General features: G+C 51.8%; 1 protein-coding gene across 1 annotated transcript in view; it reads right to left on the reverse strand.

Annotated features, from left to right (window-relative positions):
• LOC107183217 overlaps window positions 1-13,618 on the reverse strand; it is an 18,368-nt gene extending 4,750 nt beyond the window's left edge. Inside the window, exons 1-12 of the mRNA XM_015564499.1 lie at window positions 12,990-13,618; window positions 11,864-12,080; window positions 11,136-11,240; window positions 9,272-9,403; window positions 8,372-8,456; window positions 8,198-8,261; window positions 7,762-7,847; window positions 6,832-7,014; window positions 4,444-4,497; window positions 3,319-3,459; window positions 2,182-2,249; window positions 1,827-1,872 (exon numbers count right to left, since the gene is read on the reverse strand). Coding sequence (XP_015419985.1) covers window positions 1,827-1,872; window positions 2,182-2,249; window positions 3,319-3,459; window positions 4,444-4,497; window positions 6,832-7,014; window positions 7,762-7,847; window positions 8,198-8,261; window positions 8,372-8,456; window positions 9,272-9,403; window positions 11,136-11,240; window positions 11,864-12,080; window positions 12,990-13,098 — 1,290 coding nt within the window. The 5' untranslated portion in view covers window positions 13,099-13,618. The remainder of the gene's footprint in view (window positions 1-1,826; window positions 1,873-2,181; window positions 2,250-3,318; window positions 3,460-4,443; window positions 4,498-6,831; window positions 7,015-7,761; window positions 7,848-8,197; window positions 8,262-8,371; window positions 8,457-9,271; window positions 9,404-11,135; window positions 11,241-11,863; window positions 12,081-12,989) is intronic.
• Between the last annotated feature and the right edge of the window lie 1,347 nt (window positions 13,619-14,965).

Raw genomic sequence — 14,965 nt, forward strand, 5'->3', positions numbered from 1 at the left:
CCTTCTTCTGTGCTCTGCTCTTACTATTCCTGTCACCTGGAAGGCCTTGCCTGTGGATCTAAGTTGCATACATTCATTAAGACTCTCTTTCTTGCCCAGCCAGTGTTGCTCAGTGGTTGAGCGTCGATCGATGAACCAAGAGGTTGCCCGTTCGGTTCAGGTCAGGGCACATGCCCGGTTGCAGGCCTGATCCCCAGAAGGGCACGTGCAGAAGGCAGCCTATCAGTGTTTCTTTCTCAGTGATATTTCTACTATCTCTCTATCCATCTCCCTCTCTCTCTAAAAAAATCAATAAAAACATTAAAAAAAGACCCCCTTTCTTCAAGACACACTTTCCCCATCTGTTGGGAGACTGTCATGGACATATTCATATCTGCATTGTCTGTGGGATGGGTGGCTTGTCCAGTGCACATCCTGTCCCGCTGTACACGCAGCCCTGGTCTGGATGGCTGCCCTCTGAGGCTGTCTGGGAAGGGATTCCCTGACCGGGGCCTCTCAACCCTGGTCTCCCCAAGTAAGGCTGGAGCAAGACCTGGTAGAACAGGCATGATCATTCTGAAGTGCTTTCTGTACATGTTCTCGTTCAGTCCTGTTGTTGTTTTTCCATCTTGCAGCTTTCCCTGAGAAGGGCTAGAGCACGAGGCTCACAGGCCTGTGGAAGTGGAGGGTGACGGGATGTCCCTAGGATGGAAGGAGGGGGTGGCATGGGTCTCCCTCGGACAATCAGGGTAGTGCAGAGCTCTTCTAGTGCAGGAGCAGGGACAACTCCTGGGGGAAGAGACCACATGCTCCGCCCTGTGCACACATTCACAGGAATGGCCAGACCAGGCACAGGACCGCAGAAACCCCACACTGCCGCACGTGGGTGCCGTGGTTTAGGACGCGGGGCTCAGGGGTGAGGAAACCCAGAGAGGGGGCCCACAGCCCTGCTGGAGGCACAAACAGTATTCTCCTGAAAGAGGCTGTTTTCTTCCAAATCCTGTGTCATCCGGGATGCATCTCTCACCTTCCTCATCCTTTCCACCAGGAAATCCTGTCAGCTCTACTTTCAGAACATTCTGCACCGCCACCACTGCCATCATGGGGTTCATGCCTCAGCAGCCTCTGCACAGTCTGCAAGCCTGGGTGTGTGTGTGTGTGTGTGTGTGTGTGTGTGTGTCCTCATTGCCTCCATCTTTGCCCTTCCATCTGCTCCTCCATGGGCTTTCATGTCACTCGGTAAAAGCCAGTCCTGACTAGAAGGCCCTGATGGGTCTAGCCTTGCCCTCTCTGCTCCAGCCACCCTGGCACCTGCTGTTTCCAGAACGATCAGGCACACCCCTGCCTTGGGGCGTCTGGTCCCCTCTTTCCCCATATCCCCACCACTCCTTCCCTTACTTCCTCCTGTCTTTGTTCAAACATTCACCTTCTCAATGAGGCCTTCCCTGACCTTTTTAATGTTGCCCCTACCTACCTGCACCCCCCATCCTCTGTCCCCTCCCCTGCTTTCCCCACAGCACTGTTACCTGCCTACATAATATATAATTTACCTTATATATTATATATTATGAATGTGAGTTCTGCAAGGGCAGGGACCTTTGTTTTGTTCACCGATGCATCCTAAGACAAGGTGGGCACGTGACAGATACTCAGTGTTAAGTGAACGAAAGAATGAAATGGACCAGTTTAAGTCCCGGGTGGACCCCCCACCCCAGTGGGCATGGGGGCTCCAGGGCAAGATGAGATGAGGGATAGAAAGTGAGTGAGTCTTTGAATTCCCTACATCAATGACTCTGGGTCTGCTGGTGGGGCCTCCAGGACAGTAGAGAGGCCAAGGCAAGACTCACCTGCTTTGCAAGGCCAGCAGGGTAAGTGCCCAGGGTGACCATGGTGCTATCAGAGAAAAGAAATCACCCCTTTAGGTCAGGGCAGCTGCTTGGGGGTACAGTGTTCAGTGAGGTTCGAGTCACAACCTCCTCCCTCCTCCTTCCTTCCTTCCTTCCTTCCTTCCTTCCTTCCTTCCTTCCTTCCCTCCCTCTCTCCCTCCCTCTCCCCCTGTCTCCCTCTTCCCTTCCTCCTATAAACCACTCTGTTCAGCTGACAGCAGGCATGAAAACTTGTCCCCCTTAACTGTACTCTCCCTCCATTTCTCTCTGTGTGAGCCATCTTATTTGTGCAACATCCAAAGCCAAAATAATTTACCTGTTTGGAGTGAACTGGAGTTTTAATTTCTGATTTCTTGAGGAAAACATAGCCTTTGAAAGGAGTTTCTATGGCAAAGTGAAATTAAGTCAGAACAGGAGAATTTACATTCTGGTTAGAGGTTATTCCCTCCGCGTCCACCTCCCATGAGTACTTGTCCCGGGCTAGCCCCCTCTCACCCAGTCCTACCCGCACCCCAACTGCTGGTTCACATGTGTTCAGATGATGACTGTGTTGGTGTTGCCCAGGAGAGGGCACAGGTGGGTGCTGGGTGCTCCTGGAGGGCAGGGAAGGCGGGGGTCGGGGTGGGGTGGATACAAGGGAAGGGACTCAGCCCAGTGGGTGGAAAGCCTTTTGCAGTGAGCCAGCTGGCTGAGGGTTGAGGTTGCCGGAAGCCAGAGGACGCTTTCATTTTCAGGAGGTTGTCTATGGACGACCATAATCCACATGGTCACCTTATAAACTAGAAGTAGGACTTTGACCACCAGCCAGAGATGACTGGTTTCTTTGCCCCAGAATCGTGCCAACTAGGATCCCAGGATTGTGCTGTACACACCGATGCCGCTGGGGTCGGCTAGTGGGGCAACTCTCCCGCCCCTTATATGAGGCACCTTCCCAATTTCAGGGTCTGTGGAATGGCAAATAGGAATCCCGGGGAGCTTAGGATAGAGAAGTTGCAACTGGGGGAGGCCAGGCCCTGGCCCTCTCTAGCTTGGGTCACCTCTCTCTTGGGAAGGAGAGAATGCAGACACGTTTAGCCCCTCCATCAACTACATTTCTCTGATCTTTCTCCTGGTTTTGTGGACAAGGGCTTTCGATGCAACCATGTCCAGGGCAGACAGTTAAAATGCTACCACGTAAGGGCACTGAGCAGAGGATCTCAGAGGCAAAACTCTTTAGTTGCTGAGGGTGTTCTCGGGGAGCACTGGGGCCTGGCCTTGAGGCAGGGGGTGTTCGAGTCTTTTCATGTTTTAACGGCAGGCTTATTTGGGGGCAGACTGATTGACTCTGAGTAGATGATGAGACAGTGAGGTTTGCTGCTGTTTCTCTGTCACACCGCTTCAGGCAGGGCCTGGGAGGGGTCCTCAAGTGGACCCAGGGCCCCTGGGGAGCAAAGAAGTTCAAGGCTTAACTCACCCAGGAAACGGAGACAGAGGAGGTGTTACTGGGCCTCAGCAGCACGAGGGAGCCCTGCTGCATGACGGTGGCCCCGTGACCGTCGAGGCGGACCGTGGGAGGGTCAGGGGTGCTGATGGTCAGCCCCGTTCTTCCTGGGGACTGTTTAAAAGCCAGAATGAAGTTGAAGCATAAGAGGTGTGGGCAGGCCTAGAAGATGGCTTTTCTGAGCCCCCAGTTTGGAGGAACGGGGAAAGACCACCTGAGGAGTCAGGGTGTCTTGAATTTTTGTTCTAGTTCTGCAGCAGCGTGCGGTGTGACCTTGAGAAGGTTACTATCTCACTGAACTCCTCGGAGGTAAGATGACATCCTCCTCCTGGGCATGCATAGCAGGTAAGAACATAGATTTTGGAGCTCGAGTCCTAGCTCCACCACTTGCAAACTGTGTGGTCTGAGACAAGTTTCTTAATCTCTCTGTGCCTCAGTTTTCATACTTGTAAAATGGGGATAATAATCATGTCTATCCTATAAGGTCATTGTGGGGATAAAATGAATTAATTTATAGCAAGTGCTTAGAACAGAACCGGGCACCCAGTAATGCGATTGTTATCGATTGTGGTTGTTGTTATTGCTGGTCCATCTGGTGCCATGTTCTAAGAGCTTTGAGAGAGGACAATGAGCGTGAATTTTGGAGTCTGGGTCTGGGTTCAAATTCTGAATCTGCCACTTACTGAGCAATGTGAGCTTAGGCAAGTGAATTCAGCATGCAGAACCTGTTTGCTGATGTATGAAAATGTGTGAGAGTGCAGGTTTGCTGAGAATTATGGCTGGCACACAGCCACCACTCACTAGGCTGTGCCTCAGTAGGCTGGTGTCTTGTTCGGTATTGGATAATGACAGCCACATGCCATGGTCACTGGGTGGGGCGCTGAGCTGAGTGCCTTCCTTGAATCATCTCCTTTAATTCTCACAACACCCGTGAAGCAAGTGCAATGATTTTGTGAGTCCACAGGAGGAAACTCTGGCCAAATGGGTCATACCCAGGGGGCCAGATCCTGCTCCCCAACCCTGAATCTTTTCTGGGATCCTTGCCAGGGAGCTGGGGGCGGGGTGGGTGGGCGGGTGGGGAGCTGGCAACACACTCACCTCGGGCCTGGGTTCCAATTCTCTCAGTGACAACAGCTGAATGAGGTCAGCAGCCTGGGAAAAGGGCAAAATGTGTGTTGGCCTTTAGAACCCTTAGATCTGTTCTGAGCAGGTTTGGGGGATGTCCACGGGGTCCAATGAGATGTAATTGTCCCCAACAGAATGCACCACCTGCACATCAGTCAGTCTGCACGGGAGGAGCCATCCACCTGGAGTCTCATTATGATTTATCTGGAAAGAGTAACCTTTCTTTGTTTCAATGACCCTCCTCCCCCAACATTTTATTGTGAATTTTTTCACACATGCATCAAAGGTGAAAGAACTTTATAGAAAACATTTGTGTACTTATCACCTAGAGATTCTTCTATTAATAGTTCCCTATATTTAAAGCAAGTACATCACATTTCTATCAATTTACCTATGCTGCATTGATTTTTGAAGATCATAAATCATTATGAAAAACACAACAAATTGTATAAAGTAAAAAGTAAAAGTCTAACACCTCTTCCCCCTTTCCCCTAAATCCTATTCTCAGGGGTTCCCACTGTTGTTATTTTGGAGTGTACCCTGACAGACATTTTCTCTACACATATAAGCATGAATAGATGGGAAAATTTTAACCATGTGGCCCTACTGCTTGTTTAGTCCTCTCACCGTCAGTACATATAGAATAACTCCATTCTTTTTAACAGTTGCAAAGTATTCTGCTTTTTATGACCATAACCTGATTTATTTTTTAAATTCCTTATTGATGGACACCTAGGTTAACTTTGCTTTTCTCCCTATAACAACCGAAGCTACAAAGAACCCCCTTGCCCATACATTCTTTCCCACTGGTGTAAGAATTTCTCTGGACATGGAATTACAGGGTTCACTTCTGTTTTAGAGCTGCCACACATGTGTAGGATGGAGGGAAGAGCATGAGGAGGCAGGAGATGGGCTCCAGTCCTAATTCCACCTGCTGGATGACCTTGGGCCAGTCACTTCCCCAAGGTCCAGACCTTGGTTTCCTCATGTGGAAATGGAGCAATAACATTAGAACTCTTCCAGATATGCATCTTAGGATTTTATATTTCAGTGTTTACCGAGTACCCACTGTGTGTCCTTCACATGGTATCCTGTTCACTGTCCCTGCCCTCAAAATGGGGGAGACAGTAAACATACAAAGTTAAATAAATAAACATACAAACACACATATGTGTGTATATATATGTGTGTAAAACTGCATATGTAACTTTATTCATACACACACAGTAATCAGTGTTTTGAAGGGAAAAGAACAGAATGAGAGAGAGAAAGAAAGAGGTGGGGGGAGAGGAGGCTTCCTTTAGATGTTTAGATGAAGTGACCAAGGAGGGGCTTTTCTGAGGAGATGACGTTTGCACTGAGACCAGCAGAGGAGGGAAGAGAGTCCTGGGCACAGGGACCAGCGTGTGCCAAGGCCCTGAGGTGGGAGCCGAGCTCAGCCTGTGTGTCTGGAGTGTAGCAGGTGAGGAGATAAGGCTGGAGAGGTGGGCAGGGGTCAGATCATGCAGGGCCCCAGGAGTGGCACAGAGGAGACTGCCTTATTCAGAATGTGACAAGGAGCTGCTGGAGGCTTTTGACAGTGATGTATCTGTTTTTCTCCCTCATTGATTCCCTCATTGACCCAGGGAACGTGCTCTTCTTGCAGACCTGTGTGTGTGTGTGCCTCGTCACCAGTCAGATACCACCTTAGAGATGTCTTCACTGACTTCCCTGTCCAGGGGAGGGAGCCCTCTCATCTCCACCAGTCACTTACTGATCCATTGCTCTATATTATTTCATTTATCTGTTTTCATATATATATAATTGATTTCAGAGAGGAAGGGAGAGGGAGAAAGAGATAGAAATATCGATGATGAGAATCATTGATCGGCTGCCTCCTGCACGCCCCCTACTGGGGATCGAGCCTGCAACCCAGGCACGTGCCCCCGACTGGAATCGAACCCAGGACCCTTCAGTCCGCAGGCCGATGCTCTATCCACTGAGCCAAACCAGCTAGGGCTCTCTGACTGTTTTTTTTTTTGTTCGGTTTCTACTCCCCAATCTGACTGAGTTCTGCAAGGGCAGGGACTGGTATGCACAGGACCTGGCACACAGAAGGCCGTTAATAAATGTTTGTGGCACAAATGAATGGATAAGTTTTGTGAAGCGAGTAACAAGAGGCCTGGGAGTTTAAGGACGTCTTCCAAAAGGAAGGGACTTCTGTGCTGGAGGAGTTATCCAGGTGAGGTCCAGAGAGGAGGACTGGCTTACCTAGGCCACCCACAAAAAGACTTCTGCCAGCTCTACCTCGGCTTCTTCATGTGAAAACAGAGCAGTGACATTTGTCATGTCCCACCCTCCTTCCCCTTCCTCAGCACTCACCGTGGAGTCCTGGGGGTCCACACGGACTTCCTTGCTGGTGTAGAGGCAGGACAGGATGTCATTGTAGGCTTCCACCCAAAAGGCCAGGTCTGCCATGCTGCCCTGGGCTAATTTTGGGAGGGGCGGGGGGTCCAGGTGGTCAGACCTTGGAGCCCTCTGGCCTGGGCCACAGGGGGTCACGAGCTTTAGAGAAATGAAGGGGGAAGAAGAAATTCCATGGGAATGGCCTCCTTGGCCAACAACTGGTTACAGCTCATACATCGAGGGCTCACTATGTGCCAGGCATAGCGCTGAACGTTTCTGTGCGCAATCTCATTTGAACCTCACAATGGCGTCATGAGATGGGAACAATTATTGGTACCATTTCACAGGTGAGGAAGCTGAAGCCCAGAGAGGGGAGGTAACTACTTAAGATCCTACACACGGTAGGGGGTGGAGCTGGGTTTTGAACCCATGACCTGTTTCCTTGCTTCTCCCTCATTTGACCCTACTCCCTTCTCTGCACCCTTGTTAACAGCACTCCTTCCTATCAAGTCCTTCCTGTCCTCCCTGTTCCATGGGGACTGGAGCTGGGCAGCCAGCCTCGTCCTTTCTCTGGGCCTTTGTTTCCGCATTTGAGGGGTCCCTGCCAACGGGGCGTTACGCGTGGCCCTGCAGCCCCTGCCTTTAATTGGGGCTTGATCCTTGCTCATGGGATCAAGGATCCCATGTGCCTCTCCTGCTCTCCTGTGTTGAGGAAGGACCCCCCGGGCTCAGCACAAGCTCCGAGGGCAGGCACCTGGGTCTTCATTTGCTTCTTCCTCCTCCTTCTCCCCCTCCTCCCCTTTGTACCTCCTGCCAGAGAAGCCCATCACATTCTCCTCTTTGTCCATCCTCCCCCAGACCAGGGGATGCCCCTGGAGGTCTGCCCTGGCCAGGGGGCTGGCTCACCAGGACTTTCATCAGGATGGCCTCCTCGGTGAACTCCGTGGTGGTGACATGGTATTGGAAGTCTTCTGGGCCTGAGGTCGCTGGGGCTACGATAAGGACATGAAACAGGGGCACGGAGAAGCAGCAAAATGGAGAATTTGTTCTCCCTCTCTGCTCAGCTTTAAGTTCTTTATGTGCTGGGCTGTGCTTCTTATAATAATGACACTTATTGAGCAATACCTTTGTGCCAGGTTATATGCATCATCACAACAGTCTACTCTGTGGGCCTCTGATAATCCCACTTTGCAGGGTCATAGGCATACTGCCTTTCTCTCCCCCACTAGAAAGCGGGCACGCTGTGGGCAGGGTTTGTGTGGTTTGTGTCCCACCATAGCAGAGCCTAGGACAGTCCCTGGCACACAGTACAGGGACAACAGATAAGTCTGGACCAACATACACAGATTGATGTGCAACAGGTCTTCTAGCAGCGAGTTGAGCAGGGTCGTGGCCACGGGGCACACCTGGAGGGAAGGCACGAGGGGGTCTTTGTGGGGGTTGGGCGAGGTTGGAGGGCTCTCCTTTGGGGTTGTGCTCCTTTTCCAGGGGGAGGCAGGGGGGATGAGCAACTCACGATCTTCTGCAGGAGGAAGGGCAATGCCTGGTCCAGGGCACCTGTCACCATCTCTAGAGCTTCATTCACCAGGAGGGGGTTCATCCTAGGGGCCGGGGAGAGCGGATGGGGTCCGAGACACCATGGAGTGGGAGACTGAGGCCAGAACGGGGAGTCCCGGGCAAGGCTGAGGAAGGTCCCCTGGGCCTGTGTCACGTGGAAATTTGGAGTGGCTGCTTCCTTCCTCGCTCGATGTCTCCCTCCTCTCTCCTCCCCTTCCTTTTCTGCTTTTCACCCTTCCTGCCTTCTTGCATTCTACCTCCCTCACTTTCTCCTGCTTTATTTCTTTATTTCTTCCTGATTCTTCCTCCCTGCCTCTGCCTCCTTATTTCTCTCTCTGATAAACGTTTCTGTGATTTTCAAAGAGGGAGAGATCACAATTGGCAGTGGAAGTCACAACAGGTTTCATGAAGGAAATGGCTTTTGTGCTGGGTAATTTGAGAATCGTAGATAGTGGCCACCTTATGTGGTAGGTTTAATGCTAAGTGGGTCCCAAGGGTTAACTCACCTGTTCCCCACAACCACCCATGTTGGCTGGGTTCTGTGAGAAATCCTACTTTACTGGTGAGGAAATGGAGGCTCCTAGAAGTCAGATAGCTTGGCTAGGGGCCCCAGTGTTAGAAAGCAGCCAAGCCGAGATTTGATGCACACTCTTAGCCATGACATTCAGCGTTGAGGCTGCAGATACTGATGGGTGGTGCGGCTTGGGGCCTTGGCGATGATCCTGTCCCTGATGTCCTTGGTCCCTCTAGACAACCATGCTGGGAGAGTCTCAGTGAGGGGCCGAGCTGCAGGAGCAGTGCATGAAGGCCTGGCATCTACCTCTACCCAGTGGAGGCCCAGGAGTGGGCAGGTACTCACTGCTCCAGAACCTTGATGCTCAGGTATCCCGGTGGGGTATGGGACTCCTCAAAGGCCACCTTGGTCTTGTTCCCCGTCTGTTCCAGCCGTACCCCGATGCGGATGTTCTTGATGACTTTGAGCCGCAGGATCCTGTAGGGGCAGTGTGTCTAGGCAGGCTCCAAGCCACAGGCCAAGGTTGAGACCAGAAGTCACAGGCTAGTGGCCTGCAACGGCCTGGAGGGCTCAAATGAAACACTAGGAGAATTGATTAAGAATATGGAATTCAATCCCGGCCGCAGTGGCTCAGTGGTTGAATGTGGACCTATGAACCAGGAGGTCACGGTTAGGTTCCTGGTCAGGGCACATGCCCGGGTGGTGGGCTTGGTCCCTGATCATGCAGGAAGCAGCCGATCAATGATTCTTTTCATAAATGTTTCTATCTCTCTTTTCCTCTCCCTTCCTCTCTGAAATCAATAAAAAATACATATTGAAAAAAAAATATGGAATTCATATAGGCGGAACTAAATGAACAAACTGAACTACCAAGCAAAATAGAGACAGACTCATAGAAAGCAGGCAGACAGCTCAGGTGTTGGCGCGGGGGAGGGTGGAGTGATTGAGCAAAAAAGAAAAAAAGAAGAGAGGACTCCTGGACATGTACACTGTATGTGATTGCTGAGGGGGTGGAGGTAGAAGAGGGCTTGAGGGATAAATGGTGATGGGGGAAAAAAGGATATGGAGTTTACACTTTGGAAAACCTGAAAGATCAGACAATACCAAGCCAGAGTCCGCCCTGAGTGTCAATCTCTTGGGGGCGTGAGGGTGACCTTGAGATGGGCTATATGCTCTCCAGTTTGCTACAGTTCCACCAGGTCAAGGGTCAAGTTGTATTTTTATTGCGCACATTACAAGGGTGATGATATATTTATTGTATAGCAGAGAGATATTTTCTATGCCAATATCTCCATTAAAGAAATATTTCTTTGTGCTCCTCTATCAAAAAGGGAAGCTAGACCAAGAAAACCATATTTTACAAAAAAACATTTCTAAAGGGCATTTAAGAATATTCCTTGTCCAGCCGGCATGGCTCAGTGGTTGAGCATTGACCTATGAACCAGGAGGTCAAGGTTCGATTCCTGGTTAAGGCACATGCCTGGGTTGCGGGCTTGATCCCCAGCAGGAGTTGGGGGGGCTGGGGCGGGGGGGAGGAGTGCGGATGTGTGTGTGCAGGAGGAAGTGATCAATGATTCTCTCCGATCATTGATGTTTTTATCTCTCTCCTTTCCCTTCCTCTCTGAAGTCAATAAAAGTATATTAAAAATATTCCTGTTTCATGTGCAAATACCACTATAGCACTCCCCCTGTTGGCTGTTGTTTTAATAACCCCAGGTCAGCATCTTCCTCCACAGTTCAGTGAGCAATCTGAATTCAGATAGGCAGTGAACTTTCTCAGTAGCCAAGTACAGCAGGGGACTTGATCATTCCCATTTTATAGATGAGGAAACTAAGGCCCAGGGAACTCACGCCCTTGCTCAGGTCACCTAGACGGTAAGTGGGATTGGAGTCTAGGTGTGCCCAACTCCAAGGTGACCTTGAAATAGATCCTCCTCAGACCATCCTGTTAATGCATCTGCCTTTTATGCAGATGGAAGTCAGAGGGTTTTATCTCAGCTTCTGCTGCTGATTCACCCTGTGACCTGGGGCAGGTCCCTGTCCCACTCAGTGCCTCAGTTTCCCCATCAGTAAAAATGGCTTTGAAACATGCTCACGCGGAAAGGATTCTTATGATGCTTATGGTGACACAGGCAGCAGGCTTTGGCCGGCAGTGCACGGCGGCCTGCTGCTTGCTGAGGCAGGTGGAGGAAAAGCGCAGGGCACTCACCTCTGGAGCGACAGGTACAGTTTGCTTCGCAATGTGACCTGCAGCAGGCTGTCGCTCAGGACTTGCAGGGTGACCTCGGGTCCTTTGGCATCTTCTATGACCAACCTGTGGGAGGTATGGGTGGTGGCCTAGCCTGGTAAGGCTTCTGTGGAGTGTGTGTGTGTAATGGCTAGTATAGGAGTGGACCCCAGGAAGGGCGGGGCAGCTTTGGGACCACCCCTCCTTGACCCCCAGCTCAGCTGCAGAACACTGGGCTCTAGTTCCAGCCCAAGCCTTGAAGACCTGGACAGGCCCCTTTTTCTCTCCAGACCTCAGTGCCTCACCGTCTACAAAAGGGGAGAATACAGTGGAGGAGCTGCCTATACACATTCACCCTGTCTGAATTCAAGTGTAGAATTTGATGAAAACCCTCTTGATTTTCAAATGCTGGCAATTTGTTAAAATATCTTTTAAGAACACTAGGCAAGCTTGTAATCCCCAGGTACAGACTGAATGTGGAGGGCTACCAGACAGAGATCCCTGAGTTAGACCTGCTTTATTCTGTGGGAGATTTCAAGTGTCGTGGAGAGGTTTAAGAACAAGAAAAATGCCCTTGCTGAGCGCGTCCCAGGCTGTAGAGAACCTCCAAGGACACCCAGGCCTCCCCCACCCTCCTGGTGCTGCATTTGCCTGGTGAGAACAAGGCGCCTGAGGGGGAAGACAGGCCAGAGCGGCCTCCGATTACTCACCCGCCCGCCCGGAGCAGCTGCCCCAGCAGTGGGAGGCTCTTCCCCGAGAGCAGGTCCCCGACCAGCGACAGGTCAAGCCCACTGCTCTTCTTGGAGAGGCCTTTTCTTACGAAGGGCAGGTGGTCCAGGATGGCGATACCTTCACTGGTGGCGCCCGTCACAGGTATCCTGGCCATGCGGCCCAGAATGTGGTGTTCCGAGAGCAAGTCTGAAATATCTGAGGACACAGGACACAAGGCCCTCCTCGGCCTGGGCTCACCGTTCATTCAGTCATTCAGCAAATGCTCACCCGCACCTGCCCTGGGCCAGTGAGATAGGTGATCATTTAGCAACAAGTACTTACATGCTCACTCTCTCCTGGCTCAGGGAACGGGAGCCATGTGGCTCCTGCCCTCATGGGCTGTACATGCTGGTGGGGAGACAGACCACACGGAGCACTCAAGGAAGCAAGCACAGCAATTTTGAAAGTGCTAGGCAGTGAATAGAAAAGGAAATAGCATGTGCGAAGGCCCTGAGGTGGCGAGTTTATGAAACAGATCAATGAGGTAGGACTGTGGTGCGTGGAGGACAAGGAGCTCACGGCCAAAAGTTAGGGAGTGAGACAGACAAATAGGGCAAGTGCAATCCACGTGGATAAGGCCATTGTCAAGGCTTCACCAGAGGGTGGTGAGAGCCCAGCGGGAGGAGACCTTCCGCTTGGGGAGATTGGGAGGGATTCCCATCAGAGGAGGGATTCCCATTAGAGCTTTGCCTTAAAGAATGAGTTGAAATTCACCGTGTTGGGAAGAATGAAAAGAGCACAGTAGGCAAAAGGAACAGCACTAGCAAAGGAAGAAACTGGGGCATCTATGGGGTGGCTAGGGCAGTGGTGGTGGAAGAGGCTGGACATACATATAGGGCCTTGAATGCCAGTGTGAGGAGCTTGGAGGTTCTCCTGAGGGTACTGGGGAGCCACAGCAGTGTGAGAGCAGGGGAAGGATAGGGTCAGCTCTCAGCGAAGGAAGGCAAATTCTGCTGCTGGTGAGGGGGAGGCCAGAAGAGAAGCCTTGAATTGGGAGGTGGTGCCATCTCTCCCCCTTCTTCTTCCCTGCGGGCCGCCTCCCTCGGCCCACCCCTTACATTTTACCTGTTTCTAGCTGGTCCTTGCTGATCCGTAGGAAGAGCAGGTGCTGGGCCTCCCCTTGGGCTTGGGGCAGCAGCCCCCAGCATAGCAGTGACCCCCAGAACAGCAGCATCCTCAGGGCTAGGACCTGTGGACACAGAGCTGGGAAGCCCCATGTCCCCTCATGTCCTCACCAGGGATCCATTGCTTAGCGTCTCCCAGCTCTGCCTCTTCTAGAACTATCTCTCCAGCTTTCCTCCCCTTGCTTCTCCTCTAGCTCCAGATCCACTGGTCTATGAACACAGCCTGCACTTCCTACCACCTCACACTAGTGCCTTTAGTTCTCTTTGCCTGGAGTGCCCTTCCTCCTTGTGTGGGCTGGCTTCAAATCTGGGCTCTGCCACTCCCGGACTGTGTGACCCTGAGCAAGTTACTTGATCTCTCTGACCCCTCATTTGTAAAATTGGGATTAAACATTAATTGTGAGGAATACATTCAACAATATGCACCAAGCCCTGAGCAAGCAACGGACCTAACTCCTGTCAAAGTGGCTGGGCCACACTGTGAGATATTCTGTTCCCTTTTAGCTATGGAAGCTTCAGGATCTGGAGGACAGGGAAGGGTCCTGGGGGAGGCACCATAGTGGCTGAGCTAGGCCCCTGGGACTTGCAGCCATGGCTTTTTACCAACTAGTAAGGAAATATTTCAATATTACAACTAACATGTTTGTATGGGGTCCTATCGGCTGAACTGCAGCCCTGCAGAGGGTGGCCAAAAGGGCACAGTCAGGACCCTGGAGCCTGCAGGTGGGGGCAGGGTGTCTCTGGGTGGGCAAAAGTGTGTCACCAAGAGACTCAGCTTCTGAAACTGCAAGGCAGAGACCAGCTGGGATGCAGACACATATGCTAGCGTAAGCAGGGCTCACCGGGGAGCCAGCGATGCACCCCCACAGCACGCCTAGGAAGAAGCCGCCCAGAGAGTAAATGCTTCCCCCGAGCAAGGGCAGGGTACCCCTAAAAGCAGCTGAGCCTGCCCTGGAGTGCCCTGCGTTGCCTTGAGTCAGCAACATCCAGATTTTTGGTGCTTGGTGGCACAGGTGCTGCCCCAAACCGTGATATAATTGGGTATAGAAAAGAAAGGTTTTGTTTGCATATGCAAATTTTGGACTGGAAAACTTGTACTCATGGCATTAGCTCTTTATATTTTGCTTCAAGGATTATTTAAAATTCACCCACTCTTTGTCAGTCCCATGACACTTTCCTCAATCAGTTCACCCAAGTCAGTCCCTCCTCCCTCCCTGCCCTTAGTACTTCACACCATCTTCCCACCCTCTCCCTCTCTCGTCCTAAATCACCACACCAGCCCGACTTCTGCTTGAGCCTCACTATGTGGCAGACACCACGCCAAGAGCGTTACAAGCTCCATCACATCATCGAGTCCTCGCCGCCGTGGTCGGGATCGTGGATAGCAGGCCCATTTTACAGATGACAAAACTGAAGCTCAGAGAGGAGCAATGAGTTGCCTGCCCCAAGTCACACAGGTAGTCGGTGGGAGAGCCTGGATTTGAACCCAGGTTGGCCTGGCACTGAGACCCTCCGCACCACTTCACCGCATTAGTGTAGGTACTCAAGAAGCACCCGGGACGTGCCCCTGTGAGCCTCTTGGTCCTTACCTCTCCACGAATGGGGCTGTCTGAATCTTTCCCTGGTCTCTGTCTCCCGCTTCCAAGAAAGACACTTTTATAACCTGAGTTCTGAAGCCGGTGGGTGGCACATGGCAGCAAGTCCAGCCCCTTGGCTGGGGCTGGTGCTCGGAGGAGCTCTTCAGGGGAGGGAGGGCCTGGCTGGGCCTTCACTCTTGGAAGGGACCCAAGGAGGCTCCTAATACAGAATGTGCCAGCCATAGAGCCCAAGGGAGTAGGGTGTATATCGGGGGTGGGGGTGGGCGTGTGGAAGAGAGCAGGTGAGGGACAGAGGCAGGGCTGGGAGGGGGCCGGGGGC

This window comes from Myotis davidii, unplaced genomic scaffold (assembly GCF_000327345.1).
Source record: "Myotis davidii unplaced genomic scaffold, ASM32734v1 scaffold38, whole genome shotgun sequence".
In the NCBI taxonomy this organism is placed as follows: Eukaryota; Metazoa; Chordata; class Mammalia; order Chiroptera; family Vespertilionidae; genus Myotis; species Myotis davidii.